At 42.8% G+C, this 23,671-nt stretch overlaps 1 protein-coding gene across 1 annotated transcript; it reads right to left on the reverse strand.

The window, feature by feature from the left end:
* Nucleotides 1-409: 409 nt before the first annotated feature.
* GMPR (guanosine monophosphate reductase) lies at nucleotides 410-23,671 on the reverse strand. Its single transcript, XM_032222386.1, has 9 exons — nucleotides 23,238-23,671; nucleotides 18,848-18,967; nucleotides 16,200-16,283; nucleotides 11,830-12,003; nucleotides 9,337-9,418; nucleotides 6,815-6,921; nucleotides 5,398-5,440; nucleotides 4,118-4,277; nucleotides 410-824 (listed from the first exon to the last, which is right to left on the reverse strand). The coding sequence occupies exons 1-9, from the start codon at nucleotides 23,322-23,324 to the stop codon at nucleotides 644-646; spliced, it is 1,038 nt and encodes a 345-aa protein (XP_032078277.1). The 5' UTR covers nucleotides 23,325-23,671; the 3' UTR covers nucleotides 410-643.

A 23,671-nucleotide genomic window follows, 5' to 3' on the forward strand; every position in this document is an offset into this window, starting at 1 on the left:
CATACAAATGCTTTTATGAATGGACATCAAAGTCCCTCTGATCGGTTGTTCCAAAAGATCACTCTAGTTTTCTTAACTTAAATAGACAAGGATATAAAAAGAATACCACCCAACAAACTCTGGATCCAGAAACAGTTCATGGCTTGTTCTCATTAGGCCCGGCTTCAACCATTACAAACCGTGACCCGACAAAAGCGCGCTGACAAAACCGCAGCGAGAAAAACGCAACGTCGAAATCGCGCCCACAACAGCACGCCGACAAAACCGTGCCCACAAAAGCACGATTAGGGTTAAGGTAAGGGTCAGGGTTAGGTTCAGGGCTAGGGTTATTACGTTGTTTTCACGTTGTTTGTTCATGGCGCGCTTTTGTCGGCGCGCTGTTGTCGGCGTGATTTCAACGTCACGGTTTTCTCGCCGCTGTTTTGTCGGTGCGCATTTGTCGTGCGCGCATTTGTCAGTGAACCTTACAAACAATCAATGGTATTAAGCAACCTGCTTCTTTCCTAAATCTGAAATATAATCACCTCCCTGTTCTGCAAATAATAATAATAATAATTAATAATAATAATAATGAAATGAAGTGGAGGAGAAACAGAACGTAGCAAATTTCACATCTCCAAAGGCCCGGGGTTTTCTTCTTTGGTTAAGAAAAGGTTGCGTTGTGCTGCTGAGTTACCCGAATAAAGGTTGTCCTTCGACTAAGCTCTTTGAGTTTGGCGGCTCCCACATACGTGCAAGCAGAACGGAGACCACCCAGGATGTCGCGGATGGTATTTTCTACATCTCCTTTGTAGGGGACTTCCACTGTTTTGCCCTCTGAAGCTCTGAAAAGGAAAGTAATGTCACTTGCGTTGCTGGGGCTGCCTTCTCGGGAATTAAAAACTATTGAAAACATATTATGAAAATACAGAGCCCTGGTGGCACAGCGGTTAAAGTGCAGCGTTGCAGGCAAACTCCGCCCACAGTCTGGAGTTCGATCTTGACGGAGCTCAAGGTTGACTTAGCCTTCCATCCTTTCAAGGCCGATAAAATGAGGACTTAGGTTGTTGGGAGCAATATGCTGGCATTGTAAATTGCCCAGAGTGTTGTAAAGCAGTGGTCTCCAACCTTGGCAACTTTAAGACTTGTGGACTTCAACTCCCAGAGTTCCTCAGCCAGCAAGTCTTAAAAGTTGCCAAGGTTGGAGACCACTGAACTACATGATCAAAGCCTGGTCCCATAATATTGATGCACGGACAAAAGGCAGGGTCGCTTCCAATGACGGTTCAAGGTGACATTTTCACTTTTTTGATCTTTACCCTTGGAAAGATGTCGATTGTGTCAATAGGGATTCTTCAACTTTTGAAGACTAAACGTTGGGTGGAACTAAATAAATGATCAATGTTGCAAGGCTAAAAGCCAATGCATGACTTGCAAAGCTGGCTGAGGAACTCTGGGAGTTGAAGTCCACAGGTCTTAAAGTTGCCAAGGTTGGAGACCACTGCTGTAAAGGACTGTGGAGTGATGTATAATCCCTAAATGCTGTTGCTATTTCCAAATAGTGACTATTTTATCCAAAGACAGATATATTTGCTTGAAATAAAACCATCTGGAAGGTAACCGTAGACATTCTTCACTGTACTTACTATTAATCTAGATAGCATATGCACGTGTGTTTGTATAAGGGTATTTTTAAAGAGAATTAACACCCATTTGCTTCTTATGAAAATTCTCACAATATAGTTGTAAGTGTATTTTTAACCCTTCAAAGATGTTGTTTCATTGTTCAACTATAAGAATTATTCACATTTAATTTGTTAGAGATGTGTATATCCCCCAAATGTTAATGTTAATTTGCTCCAAATCAACAGATGCCTCCCAATGGTTTCATATATATCTTAAATATTTGGGGTTGAGAGGGGCAGGGGAGGGGGGAAAGTCCCACAATTATCCTAATCTTCAGTAGTCCTGACCTTAAGTGCTCCTGCCCCACTATTATCTATGGAGTGGCGCACTCTAGAACCACTAAGCCCAATGAATTCACCCCAACTTTGTTCTGGACTGCGACTATCATGCATATTCCATGTTGTCAGAATCTAATTTTCAAATGCCAGGAGGTGTGATGACATTCTCAAGTAAACTTCCAACTGATTATTAGCGTGACTGCACTTCCGCAACTAGCCAAGTATGTGGCATCTGGGAATGTCTGGGTGCGTGGCACGACAAAACCGCGCTCGACTAAAGCGCACCTGATTAAAGCGCGTCGCTGACATCATCAACAGGGCGACAACAGCGAGCGCGGAGAAAGGGCGCTTTAAATAGCGCTTTGAAAGCAAGCCATTTCAACTTAAGGTAATGGTTAGGTTTAGGGTTAGGTTAAGGGTTAGGGTTAGGTTTAGGGCTAGGTTTAGGGTTAGGTTAAGGGTTAGGGTTAGGGTTAGGTTAAGGGTTAGGTTTAGGTTTAGGGTTAGGTTAAGGGTTAGGTTTAGGGTTAGGTTTAGGATTAGGTTTAGGGGGGTTAGGTTTAGGGGTTAATTTTAGGTTTAGCTTTTACAGCGTGCTTCTGTCTCCACGCTGTTGTCGCCCTGTAATGACGTCAGCTATGCGGTTTCGTCAAGCGCGCTTTAGTCGAACACGGTTTTGTGGTGGAACCGTCTGGGTGATGGCGGGAGTAGTAGCAATAAATCAAGTCAACCAATGTGGTAGAAGTGCCACTCCTTTTTTTTTAACCTACGTTATGCCAGGCATTTAAAAGGGGTGGGGCTTCTGTCATATTTTGGCCGTCATCTTAACTTCCTCCAACAATAAAATCTTGTCTTGTTTTATTATTTGATTGGTAAAGCTGTTCCTTTCAGAATCAAAGAAGAAAATAAACACTATGCAAAAACATAGTTAAACAACAAAAGTCAACTCTAATCAACGTACAGGCCTGGAAACAATAGCACATCCTGGCCCGGCGCATGGGAGAAAAGTTAGGTCTTCAGAGCTGTGTGAACAACCAGTGGAGTCGGGGCCACTCAAATTTCAGGGGAAGCTTATTTTGAAAGGCAGGATCAAGCCAGAGAAAAGGCCTATTTCCTGAAGTCATCTTGCTTCAAAGAAGGGACTTGGACCAGAGGTGGTACTCAGCAGATTCTGACCAGTTCTGCAGAAGCGGTAGTGGAAATTTTGAGTCGTTCAGAGACCCGGTAAATACCACCTCTGACTGGCCCCGCCCCCATCTATTCTCTGCCTCTCGAGTCACAGCTGATCGGGAGGGAATGGGGATTTTGCAGTAACCTTCCCCTGCCACGCCCACCAAGCCGCACCCACAGAACTGGTAGTAAAAAAATTTGAATCCCACCACTGACTTGGACCATGCCCACTCTGAGTGACCTCAGGGACAGGAGAAGACAACAGGAGAACGGTGGTCGTGCAAGTAACCTGGTCTTGTGCCATGCAGGACCCGATAGATGATAACCAGCATCTTGAACTTGGGCATCAGTGGTGGGTTTCAAAAATTTTTGGAACCTATTCTGTGGGTGTGGCCTCCTTTGTGGGAGTGGCTTGCCGGCCATGTGACCTGGTGGGAGTGGCTTGCTGGCCATGTGTTTTCTTTCTCTCTCTCTCTTTCTCTCTCTTTCTCTCTCTCTTTCCTTCCTTTTGTCTCTCTGTCCCTTTTTCCTTTTTTTCTTTCATCTCTCTCTCACTTTTTCCTTCTTTTTTCTTTCATTTATTTCTTCCTTTCTTTCTCTCTCTCTCTCTCTGTCAGTCTGTGTGTGTGTGGCAGTGGTGGGTTTCAAAAATTTTTGGAACCTCTTCTGTAGGTGTGGCCTGCTTTCCGGGTCCACTGGTGGAACCTCTTCTAACTGGTTCGGTAGATTTGACGAACCGGTTCTACCGAATCGGTGCGAACTGGTAGGAACCCACCTCTGTTGGGCATCTACTAAATTCAAGTTCTCCATTCAGCAACATGCATTACTACCCACGCTGCTGCATTCTGGACCAGCTACAGCTTCCCAATGGCTTTGAAAGGCAGCCCCACGTGAAGCATCACAGTGCAGAGGGCTGCATTTCTGTTTGCTGGGAAAACCATATGGAGAAAACCAGAGTTTCAAGAAGTGACGATGCGTATAATGCTGGAAAGGGAGCGGTATACCTGTAATCTGCAACGCCACCTGCGTGCTTCTTCATAGCGGTGTCAGAGCTCATCCCATAGAAAAGCTTCACTTTTTTGCCATTTTTTTCTATAATCTCTCCAGCACATTGATCGTGTCCTGCAAACATGCCCCCCAGCATCACAAAATCAGCACCAGCTCCTGTTTGAGGGGCATGAAGGAAAAATAGGATTGGTTAAGCCAACACAAAATAGCGTTTGAGTTTGAGTTTCATTTTATTTATGTGCCGCCCTATTCCCTGCGGGACTCAGGGCGGCGCACAAACCCAAGGAGGGGAAGGGAAAAACACAAAAACTACAAAAATACAGGGCATTTAAAAACAACCAACAGCCACACGATTCGAGAGGGGAAGGGAACTCATCGACCCCAGGCCTGCCGACACAGCCAGGTTTTAACGGCTTTTCGGAAGGCCTGGACAGAGATGAGGGTCCGAATCTCTGTGGGGAGCTCGTTCCAAAGGGCTGGAGCCGCCACAGAGAAGGCCCTCCCCCAGGTAGTAGCCAGATGGCATTGGCTGGTAGACGGAACCCGGAGGAGGCCTGCTCTGTGTGATCTAACGGGTCTTTGGGAGGTAATTGGCAGCAGGCGGTCTCTCAAGTACCCAGGTCCAATACCATGAAGGGCTTTATAAGTGATAACTAGCACCTTGAAGCGTATCGGAGACCAATCGGTAACCAGTGCAGCTCACGGAGGATAGGTGTAACGTGGGTGTACCGAGGTGCACCCACAATCGCTCACGCGGCTGCATTCTGGATGAGCTGAAGTCTACGAATGCTCTTCAAGGGCTGCCTCATGTAGAGCGTATTACAGTGTTTAAATACAGGGCTGCATTAATAATTTCAATCTCCATATCAATTCAAACATTATATATACAGGGTCTCCTCGACGTGCGACCACAGTTCAACCCAAAATTTCTGTTGCTAAGCAAGACAGTTGTTAGGTGAGTTCTTACGGCTTTTCTTGCCATAATTCTTAAGTGAATCATTGCAGTTGCAAAGTTAGTGACCTGCTTTTTACGTGAATCTGACTTCCCCATTGTCTTTGCTTGCCGGAAGGTCACAAAAGGTGATCTGGGACACTGCAACCGTCATAAATATGAACCAGCTGCCAAGCATCTGAATTTTGATCCCATGGTCATGGGGATGTTGCAACAGTTGTGTGAAAAACAATCCTAAGTTACTTTTTTCAGTCCAATCAAACTGTCGCTAAACAAATGATTTTTAGTTGCATTTCCTATATTTCAGCAACAGTCAGTCCTCACCAAAAGCTTTGGCCACGTCTCCTGGACAGCTGCATCCTCCATCCTGAATAAAGGATGGAGAAAAGAGAAGAAGTCAGTACACCGAACTCCATTTGTTCCTGTTACACCCTGACAATTTTAGCTGGTGTTGGAAGAAAGATTCAGCCTAAGCATTTGTAGAAACGAGAACAAGAAAGTGACAGCATCCACCCTTTCTCATAAAAGGTTTAATTTCAATACACTAAGCGCATTATGACAGCGTAGTGGTTAAAGCCTCAGACTAGGAAGCTGACTTTGGGCCAGTCATGTGCTCTCAGCCCTAGGAAGGAGTCCATGGCAAGCTACTTCCGAAAAAAATCCTTGCCAAGAACATTTCCAAGGACTTGTCCAGGCAGTCACCAGGAATCAGCACTCACTCGAAAGCAACATGCAGATTAAAATTCCATTTGCTATTTGGCCTCTCTTCAAAGGATTTGGCAGAGTAGAATGCAGATTTCTTAAAGAGTACTGGAAACAGGATTTAGAGCATAATTTTATTCTAATCATTAAATATATATTTGCCCACACAAGCAGTCATCGGCATTACTATTGTGGATGTGGAGAATTTCCCCCACCCACCCCCAGAATTCACCCATTTAATCTCACTAAAACAAAGGAGGATGGCAAGCACTGATGGAGAGTTTTATATGTTATAGTATTTTGGAAAATGTACTCGCTTTTCAAGGCCACTTCCAGAATATTTCTGGACTGATTGATGAGCTGTTTTTTTTTAATTATTATTTTGCTGTATTCTATAAGCCTGATGTTCTCATTTCTCTGTACAAATTAGAAAATGAAGGATGTACTTAAGCATGACGTTCCATCCTTCAGAATGGATAGAAAGCTGTTAAATACGTAGCTTTTTAAAAATTAACTTTGATAAGATGACAAAACCAATATAAAACATTGCAAAGTACACTGAACACATTCACAGAAAGGTGAGATGGGAGCGCCTATCTATCCTTTCCTTCAACACGCTTCGCACCAAGTGTGAATATTTTGTTACTAAACATACGCACTGGAGTGAACAACGATAATGTAGTCTTGAATTATATACACAGTCTATGATACAACACGTTGGTTTACAGATGCTCAACTCACGATTCACCATGTAGACAGGCAACTAACATACAGAGTAGCCACCATTCAATATACAGTATTCTGTAGTTTTTCTAAACACAATACAAGAGGGAACAAATATTTGAAAACTTCCATAATCTTTAGGAGCAGAATCATGTCTTTGACCCGGGATGTGAACTGTTAACTTATTAAATAAAATAACAAATAGAAAATTTCTTTTTAAAAAGCCAAGAAAAATCTCCCTCAATTACTAGTTACTGGGACTTTGCTTCAGGATTCATTGTTTTCACTGGTGGAATTTAACACAGATCCTGCTTACGGAAATGATATGTCCCTGCAGTCCATGCGCGGAATCTGCACATTCAATTACTGCGCTGAGCTGAGGATAGCCAACCCCAGTTTTTATCCGAGTAGTGCACACGGAACCTAGGCATGAAGAACAAACAAAATATGACATCACAGCATCTTGTGATTTGGAGGAAAAGCAGATAGAGCAGGGGTATCAAACTTCAAGGCCCACGATGGGGTTATCTGGCCCGCGGGGCCATCCTAATCTACCCAATGCGAAGAGGAAACATGCTAGCAGTTTGGGGCATGGCGTCAAGCTGGCCACGCCCACCCAGTTGCCCACACCCACCCAGTCGCTTCCCCCTCCCCTCCATAGCCCTGATGCGGCCCTCAATGAAATTGAGTTTATAGATGAACCCCCTCCGGAAGCCTTTTCACATATACAGACACATGATGATGATGATGATGATGATGATGATGATGATGATAATAATAATAATAATAATGAGTCACTAATCCTGGCTGCGCAAGAACAAGCTATCCGCACAAATGCCATTAAGGCCAAAATCGAAAAATCCTCTGATGATGCCAAATGCAAAGAAGCTGATGAAACTGTTGATCACATACTCAGCTGCTGTAAAAAAAATCGCACAGACTGATTATAAATTGCGGCACAATTCAGTAGCACAAATGATCCATTGGAATTTGTGCAAAAATTTTAATATTAAAACAGCAACAAACTGGTGGGAACATCAGCCTGAAAAAGTCACCGAAAATCAGATGGTCAAGATCTTGTGGGATTTCCGTATACAAACCGACAAAATACTGGCGCATAATACACCAGACATCACACTGGTTGAGAAAAACAAGGTTACAATCATAGATATTGCAATACCAGGTGATAGCAGGGTCGCCGAGAAGGAACATGAAAAAATCGCAAGATACCAGGACTTAAAAATCGAAATTCAACGACTATGGCACAAACCAGCAGTGGTAATTCCAGTGGTAATTGGCACACTGGGTGCTATTCCAAAAGCACTGGAATTACATTTAAAACAGTTAAAAATTGACAAAATCACCATCAGTCAAATGCAAAAAGCCGCACTGCTTGGATCTGCACGCATATTAAGAAAATACGTTACGACGTCCTAGGCCCCTGGGTGGGGCCCGACTAGTAACCAATGCCAAATTTGGCGAAACAACTGGCCGCTGTGATACAATTGAACAATAATAATAATAATAATATCATAGGGATGGGGGAGAATGAGAGAGCTGTTTACTAGCAGACAGGATACGACATTCACAAAAGCCAAAATAACATTTGATAGGATTCTTAAAGACTGAAAGATAAGAGCAACAGAACCAGTAAACACCCCTTATCTCCTCTTGACTTCTTTCTTGACATGAAACAGGACCGGAAAGCCTTGGAGGCACCAGATCCAACTCTCCCTTCAGCTAGAAATCCGTATCAACGCTGACATCGATTATTGGTTCACTTCTCCACATAAGTCGAAAGTTCATTCTCTCAGACTGTGTTTCCCGCACCCCCCCATAAACCCAAATTCCACAGCACTGAATTTTGATGGCAAAACAGCCAAGTGTTCAGCGGCATGTTTTGATTGCTTTGCATTCAATGTGGTGGCGCAGTGGTTAGAATGCAGTGCTGCAGGCTACATCTGCTGACTGCCGTCTGCCAGCAGTTCGATCCTGGCTGGCTCAAGGTTGACTCAGCCATCCATCCTTCCAAGGTCAGTAAAATGAGGACCCAGATTGTTGGGGGCCAATATGCTGACTCTAAAACCACTTATGGGAGGGCTGTAAAGCACTGTGAAGCGGTATACAAGTCTAAGCGCTATGACTCCCTGAGCTTTTAGTATTGTGGTTTTGAATGCATCGTTGCATGTCTCTGGAGAGGTTTGAGTCGGTCTTTCAGCTGCTTTTTTAGCAATCCCCTAATTTTGGAAGTTTTCTCTTTTCAAATCCAATTTGTTGTTTGGCAATGTTCTCCACATACTTCTGTGTTAAGGGCTTTGTAATCACTTCCAATAATGCATCTTCAATGAAACCCTGGATATCACTTCCTTTTGAGTCAGTTCCATGCCTATCTATTCTAGGACACGGATACTTATGGTATTTAGGGTTTTTTTTCTCCTCCACATCATTATCAGGATGTATATTTTCCCAGACTATGTGACGGCAGTTGAAGTGGCTTATTTTTTCCCCCCAGATGTTGCAAAATATGTACATACTCATCATTTCCCTTGGGGGGAAAATACTGTTGCACAGAGCACAAAAATGGAAATTGTAAGCCAAAGAAATTAAAGGCATAAGAAAAAGAAATATAATTAAACTGAAGTGTTTACAGGAAAGCTTTTCACTCTGCCTCTTTTTATACTTGCAAGCCAGTCTTCCAACTTGTCCATTCGTACACCAAATCAGGCACTGCTTTTTTGTTCTCTTGTTATCTATTTGTTAAGATATGTATGCAGTAAGGATGCAAAGAAAATACTCCGGACCAGGAGATTCACGAATATACCCTTCTACCCAGCTTACCTGGTCCAATTCCTACTTTAATAATGTCTGCGCCAGACAGAAGAAGTTCTTCCACCATCTCTCCTGTTACTACGTTGCCTGCCTGAAATAAAAGCCAAAATCATTGCAAATAATGAATAAATCCAGAATGACTGCAGTAGTAAGCAAATATATTACCTCTCCTCCTTCCTTTTCTCTCCTTCCACTTTTAACCTGCCTTCCACTCTGGGCAGATTACATATAAAGTGTGCATTCTCACTGCATTATGTATGCAGAAAATTGCCTTATTTTCCAAACCACAATTTCTTTTAAAATGGGAGTGTGATTATCCAATGCCCTGTTCAGCAATCAGTAGAATACTGGCCGATTTACACCCTAAATTTTCATGTGATCAGCAAGTGCAAGACACATCTACTTTCTATCCCGTAAAAACAAATATTTCCATTAAAATAGATGGCTTCCTTGCCCTGGCATTAACTGGACCTTGTAATTCCTATGCCAGATAATTCTGGTAACCTAAGTATTCCCCCCCCCCTCCGCCATCCCTATTCTAGTATCTCTTATCTGCATTTTTTTCAAATGTTGAAAGTGAAGGGAACATCATCAAAGTCATAACTCTGTACGAAGCAAATACAAACATTTCTTATAATCCATTTTGTACAATGAACACTTTTATTTAATGGAATGGAAAGCTTGATTAATACGGTAGGCCAGAAAGATTAATAATCCAAACAGAAACATTAAGACAAAATCTTGGCATTTCTGACTGAATTATTCAATGTCATGAAACTCCCATTGAACTCCTCCTTCCGAAAAGGGTCTCAATTACAAAACAGGTAATATTGCATTCTATTAGCATTTAAAATGCATAAGGGACGCAGTGGCTCAAGGGATGCGGTGGCTCAGTGGCTAAGACGCTGAGCTTGTCGATCAGAAAGCTTGGCAGTTCGGCGGTTCAAATCCCTAGTGCAGCGTAACAGAGTGAGCTCCCGTTATTTGTCCCAGCTTCTGCCAACCTAGCAGTTCGAAAGCATGTAAAAATAAAAGTAGAAAAATAGGAACCACCTTTGGTGGGAAGGTAACAGTGTTCTAGCGCTTTCGGCATTTAGTCATGCCGGCCACATGACCACAGAGACGTCTTCGGACAGTGCTGGCTGTTCGGCTTTGAAACGGAGATGAGCACTGCCCCCTAGAGTCCCCTGGAATGACTAGCACATATGTGCAAGGGGAAACCTTTATCTATCTACCACTTTACATAATTTTGACTCTATTTATGCACATTTTTTTGTTATTTTTTTAACTCATCCTTCCTCCCAGAAGCTTAGGGTGCGATGTACCTAATAATAATGTTGTTACTGACTGGGAAAGCACCAACCATGCACCTCTGTGCTCTTACTACTTCTGAATATTTTTAATAAGTTTACAATGCTTGAAACAAAATTATTTGTTTTGAAATTATATTGTAAATATTTATAAAAAATTAAATCTTGTATGACACAGAGTCAAGTTGAAGATCCCAGGTTCAAATCCCTAGTTCGTTCTAAAACTTACTGATGACATAATTGCCATTACAATTTAACACATGATCCTGTTAAAAAACATGCCAATCTTTGTGTTGTGCTCAGATCTCTATCCAAACCTATCCCATAAGGCCTAAATGTTTTTCTATCCTTCTAAATAAAAAGAGACATGACGACAAATATAATACTGTATATTATTAGTTATTCTTTTCCTGTAACCCACTTAAGGTTGTTTTAGATTGGACAGCCTGCTGCATTTTAAATAAATATACAAAATTATATAAAAAGTCACAACCCCTGGTATGCCCCAATTATGGGAGGAAGCTAACTGCTTCCATTCTCTGTCAATCGGCTCGTCACAAGAGTCAATCATGACAGAAACCCAATATTTTTACTGTTGCCTTTGTTATATTTGTGTTTTTATTTGTGCTGATAAATAAATAAAGGGAGACTAGTATAGATCTATTTCAAGCTATTTAGCTCTCATCAGCTAGCCATACCCTTACTGGGATTTGAACCTGAGCTATATTACATATTAGGCAGACGTCTTAGCCATTAGGCCACAGGCTCTGATCCGTTATCAGCTGAGCCAGGGAGAAAGTACCTTTATAAAATAAAAATGTTGGCTTCTTGAAATCCTACAAATCTTGCAGAATTTTATCAACATCTTCTCAAAGTGTTGGGAGACTCTCTCGTATAACATTTCCTAAAGTATACTTGAATGGAATGGAGCAGTTTGAATCATCTCAACAATAATATGCAAAATCAAACCCTTCATCAATTCTGTTCAATGCTGCCTCTACTGACTGGCTGCACGTTTTCATACAGGAATATCTAGCATTTAATCCTGGATTTTTTCACATACTAAATTCATGTTTTATTATTTAGGGTCCCTTCTTGCTAAGACACAGGACATGGGTCACATTTGCCAGAATCAAGAAACTCTTTTGCAAAATCACAAGCCTATCCATCTCCCAACTTCTCCAACTCCTACCATGAGGGTGTGATGTGGGAACCGGACATGAACCGCTTTCACAAATTCCACAAAGTGTTCGGAGTAACCATTCGCCACATCCAGGCAGATGTACTTGATCAGAGGGATGGCATCGATGATACTTATCAGCTTCTCGAAATCAGTCAGCCCACTGCCTGAGCTCACCGCTACATGCTGCAAAAAGATGAGCACAATTACACGTTTTTATAGAAACAAGGTCAAAAGCATTCATATGGCTTTGCAGAAGAAGCCAAATGGGGAAAATGCCTAAGACCATTAAATATGTGGATTTTCAAGGTGTTTGTTTGTTTGTCTAGGAACACAGCAAAGCTACAATGTAGGATGAGCCAAGGTGGCGCAGTGGTTAAATGCAGCACTGCAGGCTACTTCAGCTGACTGCAGTTCTGCAGTTCGGCTGTTCAAATCTCACCGGCTCAACGTTGACTCAGCCTTCCATCCTTCCGAGGTGGGTAAAATGAGGACCCGGATTGTTGTTGGGGGCGATATGCTGACTCCGTAAACCGCTTAGAGAGGGCTGAAAGCCCTATGAAGCGGTATATAAGTCTAACCGCTATTGCTAATGCATGTGAGCCATGCTCTCCGCTACAACTGTTCCCTTTTATTTATTGCCATGTATGCTGCGTCTCTTTTGTGATAAAAATGTAATGCAACGTTCAAGAACCTCCTTGGTATTTTTAGTACCCTACATTTTTCCTACGTTTGGTGAGTCCGTACAATTTGTTAAGGAGAAATTTCCAAGTTTTAAATAGGAATATAAGAAAAGGTCTTGTCCCAAGAGCCCTCCGCATGGACTAGTGGAAACTCTGCAGAACTTGAAACTGGCGTTTTCTCAACTCTATCTGGAAGAGACAAAGATTAAGCCTGGGACCTCCTACATATAAAACAGAGCCTATCCCTTCATCTTGGAGAGATTGGTGAACACGCTATGAAGAGCAGTTATCGCATTTGGAAAGATAACATTTTGCAATAAGGGAGAAATTGATGTCCTTAGCTAGGATCTGGCCATTTTTTTCTTAAATTGAGGTGCCCCTAGTTAGCCAAAACCCAACCATGGAACAGGAACTTAAGACTGTCCAAGGTACCTTTATATTCTCTTGAGTTAGGTTTAACCTTCAGGAATATATCTGGTTTTATCTGTTCTCTGGTTACATCCATTTTCTGAGCCAAATTTGCTCCATGGTGACCTATCTCTGAGTTACTACATTTATCTAAGTGTTATAATGAGACTAGTGCAGCAAATATGTAGAAAGGTCAACTGATCTAAAAAGATTTGTTCATATAATCAGGGGTGGGCTGCTACGAGTTCGCCCGGGTTCGGGAGAATCCGTAGCTAAAGTTATAGCCGGTTTGGAAAACCTCCAAATCTCACCTCTGGCTGGCCCTGCCCACCCCTCCCAGGAATCTCCACATGGCCCATTTTGGATACGAGGTAAGTGTAGGGCCCCTGCACAGAGGCTCGGGGAGAGGGAAAAACGGGCTTCCCGGAAGTTCCGGAAGACCGGAAACGGGCCCATTTCCAACCTCTGGAGAGTTTCCAGAGCCTGAGGGAAGCAGTTTTTGCCCTCCCAGAGGCTCGAGGAAAGCCTCTGGAGCCTGAGCAAAGCAAAAACGGGGGCCCCACCGTGGTGCAGGAGGCCACTCCCACCATGGCCAGGCCCACACAGTAACCAGGCAGAGAACCCATTGCTGAAATTTTTGAAGCCCACCCCTGCATAAAATCAACAGGCTGAATATATACAGCAGGTGACTCCTATAGCAACTCCTAGGCTGTTTTAGGCAAAAGTCAAAGGGCTACCAATGTATAAAGCCCTTATATAACTTTTAAAGCCGACATTATCCCAAATAAGTTCTTGATCCTTCCCCTATCAACCCCTTGAAGACATTCACACTACCCCCGTGATGGTGAACCTATGGCACACGAGCCATCACCCCAGTTCAACTCTGCCGTGCATGCACACACCTCCTGCCAGCCAGCTGGTCTTCGGGTCCCAGTCACGCATGCACAGGGTGCATGCATGCGGGGGGGGGGCATTGCATTTTGGGGGTTCGGGGGCATGCGTGCATTCGCGCTCAAACACACGCGCTTTGGCCACTCAGTCTGGAAAAGGTTAGCTATCACTGTACTACCCTATCTCAAACTTTATGATTTCACACGTGCATATGCACACTCCATTCCCAAAAATAAAATAAGTATTGAAACAAGAAGTTTTCAGATTGAATACAGTGGGACAAAAGAGAGGGATTGGAGTTTTGGCCTGGAAATCTCCAAAATTAATGAAAGTCTTTTGCTAATTTATCAGTAGTTTATCTCTAGGAACACTAGTTAGCAAGTTCTACCAGTGCAATCTTCTATTATTCTTCTGAAGTATTTGCTTCCTTGCCACTTAGAATAAATTGTCATTATTATAGAAATTCTCATTTCTTTATTTACAAAACTAAAAAGTTTGTTTGGGCTTTCTTTTCCAACACTGTTTTATACACTGCACAATGATTTACTTTCTACTTGATCTCAATGTTTTTGCCTGAATAAAATATTGTGTTTGCAGCTGTTTTCACAGACTACCACTGATCGATACACCATTTTCTTATACATTTTGTGTACACTTGTTATCTAACTTTGCGAATAAATCATCTATTGATCTCTTTAATAATTTAAACTCAGTTTTTACATTCCATTAATGTTTTGCTGTTCCACACTGTTCGGGCTAAGATAAGACCCGAAATAGTCTTTTTCAGAGGGAATTTACTTCTAAAGACACATGAAAAGAATTGTACAACAGAATCATACATCTATAAATGTTCACTTAGATATGCACACATCTTTCCAGTGTTCTAAAATATTAATTTTAATTATATTATACATCATACCCTTGATCTTCCGGAATGCATTAGCTAGAATGATGTGGAAATAAAAATATAATAAAACCAAAACGATGCCTTAGTACCAAAGTACCTATAAACACAACCTCTTCTGCCCTTCAAGCTCTTTGTTAGTCCCATTTAATTTATCTTTACATATTATTTTAATTAAAAGTAATTACCAGCAAGAAGTTGGCATCCTATTAAACGTCTATCCTTTCACTTTTTAAGAATGCCTCAAGGCTTCATTTCAATTCTAAATGTTATTTGTAGAAAATAAATATGGCCAATATAATTCTAGTTCACCACTTTGTTTGGAAGCACGAGCTGTTGTGTATCCAGAGTATCCAGCTGTGCTAGATATGATGGTGGGGATAGGCTCATCTGTTTGTGTTCTAGTGCAGGGGGTCTCCAACCTTGGCAACTTTAAGTCTGGAGGACAACTCCCAGAATTCCTCAGCCAGTTATTTTGTTATTGGGCAGCCTACATCCACATGTGCACTCCAATTTCTGCAAGCATCACTATACCCATAACACTGGGTGCTTCTAATAAAATACCATCAGTGGTGGTATTCAGCTGCAGGGCTGAATTTAGATGAAAAGAGGCCCTAGGCTATTCCACTTATGAGGCCCTTTCACCTCCCATTTTTAAGTTTGTAAATTACATGAGAGACAATAAAATACATCATTACTGTGATATATATCAATATATATCAATATATATAGCTGGCCTCCCGACGGAGGGCGGCTCTGCTCTGCGGCAAAGGCAGCGAGGCCAGCCGCCTCCCCTGCTGCGCTCAGCTGCCCGGCTCAGCCCCCTCACCCTCACCTGCCTGGCCGCTGGTGGGCTCCGCGTCGACAGGGCGGCTACTGGGAGCGGCCGCGCCTCTCGCCCGACCGCCAGTGCCGGGAACGTGGGTGGGCTCCCCAACTGCTGTGGCCCTGGAACAATCTTAACCAATGCATTTTTATGTTTGCTTATTAGTCATATGCGTAGAATTTCTCCTTATTTTCGGTTCAGTGTTTCAGTGTTCACTGTTTTTAGAATAGTGTAATTTTAATTTTGCTAACAATTTGAATGTAGGCCCCTCTTGATCTTGAGGCCCTAGGCTGAAGCCTAGTTAGCCTATAGGAAAATCCGGCCCTATTCAGCTGGTTCGGACTGGTTCAGGCGAATTGATAATGGCGACCTGGCTCTATGCTGTCCTATTTAGCCACTTTTTCTAAGCCGTGTGCATGCATGCAAGCCCTGTGCATGAGCAAAGCACATGCACGGAAGGTCCGCGCACACGCACAGTTTCAGTGTGCAGCGAACCGGTAGTAAAACTATGTGAAACCCACCTCTGAATACCATGCATCCTATTGGTTTAGTATGTTTTGGAAGCATATGCTTTTATAAACCATTCTCTAGCAAACAGTACATGGCATATCGGTTTTTCTAATGTTTCAGAAAATGCAGTCTAATATATAACTTTGTGAAAAAAATGTACCTCTATGCATTCTGGGTGATCACTTGCAAACAGCTTCCACTGTTCTAGAGAGTAATGCTTGTGTATTGCAGTAAACATGGTGTACTAGAAAGGCAAACAAATATGCTATAATTACATTGTTTGATGTAGACACATGCACACATACAAAACAAAGATCAATGACGTCATTGCAAATACATGAAGGGTTCTTGTTTAAACGATAGGAAGGTGTGAACTCAAAACTGAAATAGAAAACTATGCAGAGATCCTAGATTACACGTGAAAGTGACAACGAGGAACTAAACCCTTCGCCTGAATGCTCCTTTCAAGGTCACTAGTCCTCCGGATTCAAGAAACTGAAATGTGAATTCTGTTCATCAGTAATTGCAATAAATTTCCACCACAGTAGAATCTTAGCATTATTTGCAAACTTTACTTGAATTCAAACGTTATAGGACTGGATGCTAAGCCTGCAACACTTCATAACAATTTAGTACTTATAGTAAGACACCAATAGAGAAGAACATGACTCTGAGAAAAATGCTTTTCTTATCTAAGAACTGGTACAAGCTACGACACAAGCATGAGGTAAATAGGACGTATGAAAGAAAAGTTGTTGGGTGAAATGATAAAGCAGAAGCGTGACCCGACAAATGCGCGCATGACAAAAGCGCGCCGACAAAACGGCGGCGCTAAAACCGCGATGTCATCAACGCGCCGACAACAGCGCGACGACAACAGCGCGACGACAACAGCGCGCCGACAACAGTGCGCCGACAGAAGCGCGATTTAAGTTAAGGTAAGGGTTAGGTTTAGGTTTAGGTTTAGGGTTAGGTTTAGGGTTAGGGTTACAGTGCGCTTCTGTCGGCGCGCTGTTGTCAGCGTGCTTCAGCGCTCATTCGTCAGCGCGCTTTAGAACTCGCGGTTTTGTCACCGCGGTTTTGTCAGGCGCGCTTTTGTCGTTCGCCCTTTTGTCGGTGAACCAAGCAGAAGAAGTTGTGTGTGAGGAAAAAGGCATGAGAGAATTATTATTACAAAATATGAAAAGAAAATACTGTTTAAAGAGCATACATTAAGGGAGTGCAGCTTATTGTTTTTTTTAAATTGGTTTTATATTGGTTTTTATCCTTGTTACCCCCTTCCCCCGAGTCACTGAGGGAGAGTTGGGCAGTCATAAATTTTTTCATAAATAAATACATGAAGTTTCAAGGATTGCAGCCTAGAGAGAGTGAGCATTGGAACTCTTTAAGAGAAACATATTAAAAACTTGATTGCAACAGGAACAGTTTAAGAAGTAGATATGGTCAAACAAATATAAAAGTCAAAAATTAATTGGACTCAATATAAAAGTGAGTAACCAATAGACAAGAAGTACACCAGGGGTGGGTTTCAGGCGGTTCGCGGCGGTCCCCGCAAACCGGTTGGTCGGCGAACCCGGAAGTAAGTAACTTCCGGGAACGCTGAAGGATCCACCCACCCGCCCTTCTTATCCGGTTTTGATGAGTTCTGCACTTCCACGCATGCGCAGAACGCATACAGCGCCTGCGCGATCCTCCAGAAGCAGCTGGAGCATCGGACAGGCGCTAATACGCATGCGTGCACTGCGCCTGTGCACGAGGACGCTGCCGGCCCCGTTCCAACCGAACCGGTTGGAACGGGGCAAGAAACCCACCCCTGAAGTACACTAAGGTGATTTCAACATATAGAGAGAAATAATGAAGATCAAATCACAATTAAAATGAATGAATAAAAAGAAAAGGAATATTGAGAAAATTATGGTTGGACAAAGTTGATGATATCCTCAACCATAGAGATAAAAATCAAAAGACAGTGGATTAAGTAATGGATGAATGTAATGAAAGCAAATATCATTTAAAGAAAGATAAAGAGAGGTTATAGTGAATGATTTTTTTTTGAAATTATTTTAGGCCTTCAATTTCTTTTGCTAATTTTTTCTCCTTTTCTACACTCCACATAATTGTATCTTGAAAGAGTATAATACGATATGTATGCCTGCAAGTAATTTTCTGTATGTATGATGCACTTATTTTAATTTTATTTTGAGTGGCATCATATTTTTAGTGCTAATTATTTGGAGATCAATAAATCAAAGAACAGGATATAAATTGAAGGATGGGAAGGAGCAGATAACTGTGGCTTACATAGAAGAATATGGACTATATGCATTATGCAAACTAGAAATGTACATTATAATTCAGTTTCCACGTACACCTGAAATACTATCTATACTATTATATTGTATTGTATATAATAGTAAAACTATAAATATAGTTTTGATGTTCAATGCAATCATTCAATAGAGAAGAACAATGTTTTGATCTTGGAGACTGTATCAATACAATTATGTAAATTAAATTTTATATTAAGATTAGCAAAATTTCTACACATAATGTATATGCCATCAAATTCTAATGAAATTCATTGCAAGCGTTAAAAGTTCACTCGGGAAATCTTGGGGATTCTTATCAAAACAATATGTATTTGTTCCTAGGATTCTTTGAGGGAGAAAAATGGGCTGTTTGATAATAAAATAAATTCAGAAAAATTATTTCATCATTACAATGACTTGAAATTAATACTAATGTTATTTTCATTTCTTTTTTTTAATAGACGATAATTAAGAATTAAGAGAATTAAGAAACACTTACCTTAGCCATAACTTGTGCCATTTCAAAAGTACCAACAGTGTCCATATTTGCTACAATAATGGGGATGCCTGTATAGGTTTGTTTGGAGTTACGGAAGAAGAAAGTACGTGTAAGATCTACCTGTAAAAACAACACCTTTTTTACTTTGGGTCTGAAAGCAGAATTAAGTCATAAAGTTAAGAAAATGCAAGTGCACGAAGGTAACAGATGTTAAATAATTATTTCTCTACATAAATATAGTACCTACAATCTCATAAATGCTTCAGCGTCCTAAAATGACAAGGAAGGAGATAGCCAGCCAATTTGTTTCTAACGTTGTTAAAGGATCCCATGCAGGGGTGGGTTCCTGCCAGTTCTAACCTCTTCTATAGAAGAGGTTCCACAAATCTACAGTTCTGTTTAGAACTGGTTCCAGCTCCCTCCCCCCGCCTGTCTGCACATCATCAAGATGAAGAGCGAGAGGAGGAATTCTGGGAGTTGAAGTCCACAAGTCTTAAAGCTGTCAACTTTGAACACCCCTGGTTTTTTTTTTCTAAAGGGTTAGGGGTGCAAGGGTCTTGTAACTTGACAGCTTTAAGACTTGCACACTTCGATGGCAGAGTTGCTGAGCCAACATGACTGGAGGAGGAATTCTGGGAGTTGAAATCCACAAGTTTTAAAGCTGTCAAGTTTGAATACCCCTGGGTTTTTTTTTTCTAAAGGGTTAGGGGTGCAAGGGTCTTGTAACTTGACAGCTTTAAGACTTGCGTGCTTCAAATGCCAGAGTTTCTGAGCCAACATTTTGTTGCTAAGCAAGAGTGTTGTTAAGTGAGTTTCACCCTATTTACAAGTTGGCCACGCCCACCCTGTCACATGGCTGGCAAGCCACTCCCACCCGGTCACATGGCTGGCAAGCCACTCCCACAAAGCAGGCCACATCTACAGAAGAGGTTCTAAAAAATTTTGAAACCCACCACTGATCCCATGTAAGCAATAAACTGACCTAGACCACAAGAAAAGCCTGAAGTTTAAATCAGATAATTAAACTTGTCAGCAAATGTGAGCCGTAGAATCACATGCTCACAAAAAAAAGGTAGATTTGTAATTCAGACATACTTTCCAATCCCTGGCTAACAAAAGTGAACTGGTTAAAAATATTTTTACCGGGCTGTATTGACTTTTCCATCAGCTACTCAATTCTTGAAAGAACAAAAAAAACCAGTTTCTGATTTGGTGTACAAATGCACAACTTGAAAGACTGGTTTGCAAGTATAAAAAAGAGGTAGAGTGAAAATTGTTGCTCTAAAGGACTACCTGGAAATATTCAAATGGGAAGGAGGTCACCTTTGCAAGTTCAGAATCCAATATACATCCTAAGAGCAAGACTGAATCTTGTATGTCGTAATACAGAAAGAATCAAAAGTCAATACAGAAAGAATCAAGAGCCAAGAGAAAAGCAGCGCAGGGTCCAGGCTGATGGTTATTCTATTCCAACGTTTAAGTGAATCACATAGAATCCAACAGGGCCTACTTTCAAATTCAAAGGCTCAGATGGACTCCATAGGTAAATACTACATTGGTCATACTATACCAAAATATTTAATATTATTTCACTGGAAGCCACTGTTCATTTGCAACCTGCACTTGTGAATGATGCTCAAGATTATGTGGTGATTAGACTTAAAATGAACACAAATTTATCAAATATGGCCTGGTGGATTGTAATTATTTTTAGCTCCAATCTCCTTCAATTAAAAAGGCTCCAATTCTAGAAGATCTTTCAAAGTCTTTTCCAGATGAGAAAAAACTATAGTATAGGTCCGTGATGGCGAACCTATGGCACGCGTGCCACAGGTGGCACACAGAACCCAGCTCAGTTCCATTGCGTATGCGCGCGCACCTCCCACCAACTGATTTTCAGGTCTTTGTTGTGCATGTGGAAGATGTGTGTGCATGCACAGGGGCAGAGGTTGTGCACGCAAGCATGGCAGGTGGGGGGGTAGCATGTGTGTGTGTGTGTGTGTGTGTGCAGTGCTCTCCCCGCAGTCCGTTTTTGGTCCCAGGAGGCTTCAGGGAGGCCTGCTAGGACCAAAACAGGTTGCGCGCGTGTGTGTGTGTGTCATGATCATGTCTGGGGCGGGGGAAAGTGCAGGTATCCTGCGTGCATGCGCAGGGGGGGAGGACGCATTGCATTATGGGTGTGGGCACAATTTCGCCACGTGAGGACAAGAAGGTTAGCCACTACTGGTATAGGTCATTTTGGATCAATATGGAAACCATATTCCAGAAATAATTTCCCCTTGTGGTAATTCGTTTCAAAATTATAATGTATATTAAAAAATGCTACGTAGCAATAATTGTTAATTATACAAATCATTTGATTTCAAAGATATTGCAATAATCTGCATAATAAGAGGCAGAGAAGCCAATCCTTTTCCATTTTCACCCGCAGTTGCCCAAAACAGAGATGGTGCCAGGAAATCCAGACTTCCAGTGGGATTCTGAGCATGAATCATCTACAGCAGGGGGGTCCCCAAATTTGTCAACTTTAAGACTTGTTGACTTCAACTCCCAGAATTCCCCAGCCAGTTGAGGAATTCTGGAAGGTGAAGTCTACAAGTCTTAAAATTTGGAGGCACCTGATCTAAACCAGCAATATCCATCCATCCATGGCCTATGGGCTGCATTCAACCCTGGACAGCTAGTAATGCCCCACAAGATGGTAAACTTTTAACATTATTACATTAACTCTATATTTTATATGTGGGCCCCAAGATAAACCCTCTTCACTCAGTGAGGCCCAAACAAGCCCAAAAGTTGGACAATCATGATCTATATACCCTTGTCCCACAATCCCAGAGAGTTTTTTTTAAAAAAACCCTGCTTTGCAAGCCTTCATCTGGGAATGGCCAGTTCCAACTACATCAATGGTCTCCAACGTTGGCAACTTTAAGACCTGTGGACTTCAACTCCCAGAGTTCCTCAGCCAGCTTTGCTGGCTGAGGAACTTTGGGAGTTGAAGTCCACAGGTCTTAAAGTTGCCAACGTTGGAGACCCACTGAACGACATGATCAAAGCCTGGTCCCACAATATTGATGCACGGAACAAAAGGCAGGGTCGCTTCCAATGACGGTCCAAGGTGACATTTTCACTTTTTTTTTAATCTTTGCGCTTGGAAAGATGTCGATGGTGTCAATAGGGATTCTTCAGCGTTCTTTTGAAGACTAAACGTTGGGTGGAACTAAATAAACGATCCATGTTGCAAGGCTAAAAGCCAATGCATGACTTGCTTTTTCTGCTAAGCACAAAACAGATGCAGTTTTTAAATTGCATTGCCCAGCTCCTCTGCCCCGGCGCTTTGACGCGTGTCTTGGTGCGCCCTTCGCTGTTCAAGACACCTGACCTGCCGGCCCCAGGAAATCGCCTCTCCCGCCCCGCTTCCTCGCAAGGAAAAGCCAGGCCTCTCTCATGGAGGGTTTGTAACTTGAATCAGCCTCCCCTCCTCTGGCCCGCAAAACGATCTGCCATGTCACTTGTTTCCTCCACAAACAGTTCCCAGCACAATGCAATCCGACTCTGGATCTCCTTCTGCCGGTTCCTATCCCACCCACCCACCCCCACCATCTCTGCTGGCTTCTTGCAAATTTGGAAGCAACGCGCCGGCGAGGAAAAGCGAAGAAACGGTTTTTGGATACTTTGCTAAGGATTCTCCTTTGGCTCGCAATCTGCAAAAGGTGGGAACACACACAGACACGCGCAAACACACACAAAAGCCAAGCCAAAGCAGAAGCTGCTACACAGGGCCCGACATCGCCGGCCGGGATACGCATGGAAAGTTGTGAAAGCCTTTTGACTTCGTATCAAGGGAACCCCCCCCCCCCAAAAAAAAAGAGCCATTAGCCTGAAATGCAAACAGGAAGAGAAGAAGGGGGGGGGGGTTGCATCTCACGAAGTCGGACGCCGCATTTTAAAGGGGTGGGTAGAAAGAGAGGGAGGGAGGGAGGGAGGGAGGGAAAGAAAGGAAAGAAAGAAAGAAAGAAAGAAAGAAAGAAAGAAAGAAAGAGCCGCATTTTAAAGGGGTGGGTAGAAAGAGAGGGAGGGAGGGAGGGAAGAAAGGAAGGAAGGAAGAAAGAAAGGAGGAAAGAAAGAAAGAAAGAAAGAGCCGCATTTTAAAGGGGTGGGTAGAAAGAGAGGGAGCGAGGCAACAAAGGAAGGAAGAAAGAAAGGAGGAAAGAAAGAAAGAAAGAAAGAGCCGCATTTTAAAGGGGTGGGTAGAAAGAGAGGGAGGGAGGGAGGGAAGAAAGGAAGGAAGGAAGAAAGAAAGAAAGGAGGAAAGAAAGGAGGAAAGGAGGAAAGAAAGGAGGAAAAAAAGAAGGAAAAGAAAGCATTCTCCTTTGGAAATTTCCCCCACCTCTGCTCTGCTCCGGAGGCTGCTCCGTTTAGGTCTGAGCAAGACATCTTTAAAGTCCAGTTTGAGATCCGCATCTACTCGGGGCATCTTGGCCGGGCGGAGGGGCGCTCGGACTGCGCTGCCTTAGGCTTTTTCCCGCGGTGGTGTTGGCGGAGGAAGAGGAGGAGGAGGCGGCGGCGGCTGTTCTTCCGAGCCGGGGTCAGGCAGCCCACAAGCCACCCGAGCTGATCTCCGGGGCCGGCTGAATATTTATAGGGCGCGCACAAGCGGGCGGCCGCTTCCCGGCCCCATCGCTTTATTAGGAGCGGGCATGCACGGCATGCACATGGCCTCGAAGGCGGGTCAGAGGGGCCTCGCTGCCCGCCGGCGGCTCCTCGCCCGACCTCGCTTTCCCTCTGGCGGGTCGGCACTGCAGCTCTGGCTGGCGCCTGAGC

The sequence above is a fragment of the Thamnophis elegans genome, chromosome 8, assembly GCF_009769535.1.
Source record: "Thamnophis elegans isolate rThaEle1 chromosome 8, rThaEle1.pri, whole genome shotgun sequence".
Classification (NCBI taxonomy): domain Eukaryota; kingdom Metazoa; phylum Chordata; class Lepidosauria; order Squamata; family Colubridae; genus Thamnophis; species Thamnophis elegans.